At 41.7% G+C, this 4,554-nt stretch overlaps 1 protein-coding gene across 7 annotated transcripts in view; it reads right to left on the bottom strand.

The window, feature by feature from the left end:
* Positions 1–4,554, bottom strand: part of Sgce (sarcoglycan epsilon) — a 72,771-nt gene that overhangs the window by 54,868 nt on the left and 13,349 nt on the right. For 3 of the 7 annotated variants that reach the window (XM_021164421.1, XM_029478941.1, XM_029478942.1), the window contains exon 2: positions 945–1,052. The exons of the other annotated variants lie outside the window; for them this stretch is intronic. In XM_021164421.1, coding sequence (XP_021020080.1) covers positions 945–1,052 — 108 coding nt within the window. The remainder of the gene's footprint in view (positions 1–944; positions 1,053–4,554) is intronic. 7 annotated transcript variants of the gene reach the window in all.

Here is a 4,554-nt window from a genome sequence, read left to right on the forward strand (position 1 = left end):
GGAAGGGAAGGGAAGGGAAGGGAAGGGAAGGGAAGGAAGGAAGAAAGAAAGAAAGAAAGAAAGAAAGAAAGAAAGAAAGAAAAAGTAAAAACAGTTAGTGACCCAACGTGAAGGAAAGAAATCCCTTACTGTAAAGTTCTTAATCTCACAGTAAGAACATTTTATTATATAAAATTTTTCTTTTCAAAATTATTTTAACACTGGCATTATTATGCAACCATGTCGGTGGCCTCAAAGTTATAGAAGCCAGGCTACTACTTGATTAAGCTTTATAACCACATACAGCTAATACATAGGGAAGGAGAAAGATGTTAAAGATGAATAAATAAAAATTATATAAGTGAAAGTTTACGATGGTAACTGATATTCTGAGAGAAGCTAATCCTAAGGTAGGCTTTTCCCCCTGAATAAGTGCACTGTTTCAGAGGTCATATAATGTTGCTAATGGATACATTTATAGATGGAAAAATGCAGACAGACAGACCCACCTTTCTAATAGAAAACAATTATTTAATAGCAAAACATCAATTTGACTTACAATCAAATCACCCAAAATTAGACAAAATATTTATGGCCATTTTTTTCTAAGATTACAAAGACTGCTTTAAAACGATATCATTAATTGTACTTCTTAGTGTTTTTCAATGTTTTAAATAAATTGGAATAGTAAGCACACGTGAACAGTTCTGTAAGTGTCATGATAGAGACTGGATAAGGGGAGAAGGTTAAAAACGAGAGGATTTTTTTTCTTAGTTTATAAAAAAACAGAAATAATGCACTAACAACACAAGAGGATCAGGAGTTTTTTTAGAAGATTAGGAAAACAAATTTTTTTCAGACTGATTTATTAAACACTCACTGACACAAGACTAAAACGTAACAAAAGAGCACCGGAAGCAAACACTGACAGCCAATTGAGGATATACATTTAGAGCCTAACTCACCATCTTTCTTCCCAGCAGCCAGTTTCCTGCTGATACTAAAACTGCTGGCTTGTTTGGTCTTCCAGTTAACTGTTCCATTTATGCCATCGGCACAGCTTAATAAAAAAGCTTTTCAGAATAAAACAAATGCACACAGAGACATGAAATTAATGTCAAATTAAAAATTACTATCACAGTTACTGTTAACTTGGCTCAGACTACATCTTCTCAGACTAGGAGCTGAATTTCAACTAGCAAATGCTTAGTACATGTCAATATGGGGAATCTATAGGAGTAACAAACAAGCAAGACATCGTCGGTCTGCCCCACAAGGGGCTTACAGGCTGTGAGGATTGAATAGAAGTTTCTATACACAGATGTTGGTTATGAAATGACTCTAATGATGTCCAAAGAATGGTCAAAATCACGAGGGCCACAGCACGGCTGGAGGGGAGACAATTAACTCTCGCTGGGGAATTTTCCATTACATCAACTCAGGGTTGAGTTTGGAAATACTACAGTGGCAGCGGTGAGCAGGCTTAGATAGGGTCCAGAGATATACAGGAAGACTGGAGGGGAGACAATTATCACTCGCTAGGAATTTCGCATTACCTCAACTCAGAGTTGGGTCTGGAAACTTGAAAGCGGCAGTGACGAACATGAGGATTAGGTAAGGTCCTGAGATGCACGTAGTCTATCAAAACCGCCAGCTCAAAGGTAAAGGAGAGACACGGAGGCGCCAGGTGCAAGACACAAAGGAGATAATGTTGACTATTTCTCAAACCTCAGAGTGCATAGATAAAGGAGAGCCCAAGATGGCTTTGAGGGTTTGATCTAGAATGATACTGGCCAGAGATAGTAAGCCCAGAAGAAAGGTTAACTTCAGGAAAGAGAGGAGACTCAAGTTTGGGATATGTGAAATTTAGGGTCCCAAATGGACATGCAGGTGAACCCACCTAAGAAGGCAGGGTTCCAGGTCCAGTTATAAACAAATATAAAGGGGTTTCAGGTACAGATTTGAAGACATTTCTCTTACAGAACTGACAAGAGAAGCCAAAGTTCCAGTGCTGACAACAGTGTGCCCTCAGGGAACACATTAGAGACCCTAAAATATGTGGTGGTCTGGAGCACAGACCCCATGTGCTTGATCTGTTTCTCTTCATCCACCCTTACCCTTCAGAGCTCATGGATTTTGCCTCCATTTTTCTGACACTGGTTCTCTACTCTCCCTCAGAGAAGTCCCACTCTGGGTTCAGCACAGCTGCAAATCCCCTAGTGCTTACCCCATACATCTGTCCTTTCTTCTAAGCCTGAAACACATTTAAGAAAGAACACATAAGAGGCTGGGAGACATGACACATGCTTAAGAGCACACGTTGCTCTTTAAAAAGACACTGGTTTGGCTCTTAGTACCCAACTCATGTAGATTGTGACATATACAGCCAGGGAATCTGATGTCTTCTGGTCTCCTCAGGCACCCGAATATAGATGGTGCACATACATAAACCCAAGAGTTCGTGCATACCCATAAAATAAGGAATAAGAAAGGATGCATAAATCAGCAGGGATAATAAATATAGAATGTATTAATACACATACTTAAATTGCAAAATCAGAGAACATCTTTATCAAGAAAAGACAGGGGCAATCACAGGTTGGACAACCAAGTCAGAAATGCCACATCCTCCGATGAAGGGAAATGTCAAGGAAGAGGGTATGACCCCTTGCTACAAAATGACCAGAGGATGAGAGCGAGATCAAGGACTCCTAGCTTTCAAAAGCAGAAAATGTACGTGTAGACTCCTTGAAAACAGAGTTCTAGGAGACTGGGGAAGGGAAGAACCAAATGGCAAAGGTCAAGATGCAGAAGCTGCCAGGGAGGTGAGATCAGCCAGGACAAGGAAGCAAAGGGAGCGACTGGGGGCAGGGTGAGGAAAGGGAGGGGGTCTATCCACAGGTTCTAGGAAAGATATGGGGAGAGAGCAAGAGAGCAAAGATAAAGAAAACGAGACACAAATCCAAGAAAAGTAGAACATATAGGGCCAGAAATAGAGGATATGAATAAAGAAAATACGTCCTGAATGAGAAGGGAAAGAGAAGCGTCCTGTGACAACGCTTGTGTCTCCATCATGCCAGGAATTATGTACGGATTTTCTTTTCACATTAACTCTTGAGCAAAATATTTAACAAACTAAATTTTGAAAATACTAAGTTCCCCATATTAAAAAAAAAAGGGATTCAAAATCTAGGTTCTAGCTGGGTGTGGTAGCTCATGCCTTTGATCCCTGTGTGTGCTGGGGAAGGCAGCTGGATAAGGGAATCAAGGAAGCTTCCCTGCTTCAAAACCAACAAACAAAACCCACAGAAACCTAGGCCATTAAAAAACAAAAAGCAACATTCAAACAAACCAAGTCTTATGGGAAGTGTAAGTGAAGGACTCTAACGAACTACTTGGCTGGCATCGGTTTTAAACTCTGTAGAATTAAGCAGACCAGCTTTATCTACTAAATGACCAGTCTTACGAGTGATTTTCCTAATAAGTGGTTGAGTTGTGCTATGACCTTATGAAATTATGAATTTCTAAAACTAGATGAAACAAATGGTAGGTGTTCCCAATAACTTAAATTTAAAACAAAATCCAAAACAGTAAGACTGCCTTATGGCCCAGTCGGCTCCCCTCCAGGAGACTCTTCATTATTACTTTGAAAGGCAACAGGGCTGCTTACGCACCTAGGCAGCCCCTTCAGAATAAATGCCCATGGCTGCCAAAAGGTTTATAACAAATAGACACACCACACATATCCATGACTCTATCAAAGAAAGTCCAGGCAGATGGGGCACACTACTTCAACGTGTGGTTCTCATAAATAATTACAAAGTCTCCAAGTCTGACAAATCCAAAGGGGTAGGAGAGAGTAGTCCTATTGCTTCGGATGCAGCAAAACAGGAGAGACCCAGCACTGAAAACCCCTGCCTTCGTACTTCCAGGTTATCTCATGGAACAATCAAGACATCTGAGTCACCGCTGGGCTGACGGGGGATAGAGAAGCCCACCCTGACAGAATGGCTCGGGAAGCACATGACAAAGCTGCTTTCCTTTGCAGCACGGGCAGCAGCATTTAGATGTTACTGGCAGACTCCAGCAAAGAGCTTTCACATATTGTTTCTCCCAATCCTTACAAACCCAGGTGAATCTATCAATGTGTTTGAAGATTACAGAGGCTTAATGTTAAGGCCCAAGGTAGTAAATCCAGCAAGCAGCCGCCCAGGAGCTTCTCTGCTGCCTGGGAGGTGAGTCATCGCAAGGGAAGCCTGGGCTGGGAGACCAGATAGCGCTGGCCTGACCCCTGCCCCCGTTCTAGTGAAGCAGTCTTCGGACTGTACTGCACATAAGAATCACAGCCGAGGGTTTACACAAAATCACACGGTTGTACTTTAGGAGTGAGTGCTCTGATGGATTAGTGTGCAGACCTTTAAGTCTGAGATTGTCGTCCATACACACTTTTTCAGGTGACCAACCTGGCATAAGCGTTGCCAGTCACTTTGGGTTCTTGGCTAGTAAACAAATGCATCAGCTCTATACTTCCCGGGTCCTCTACAGAGATAGCCTGGATGTCTTTCATAGCATTTT

The sequence above is a fragment of the Mus caroli genome, chromosome 6 (assembly GCF_900094665.2).
Source record: "Mus caroli chromosome 6, CAROLI_EIJ_v1.1, whole genome shotgun sequence".
Lineage (NCBI taxonomy): Eukaryota > Metazoa > Chordata > Mammalia > Rodentia > Muridae > Mus > Mus caroli.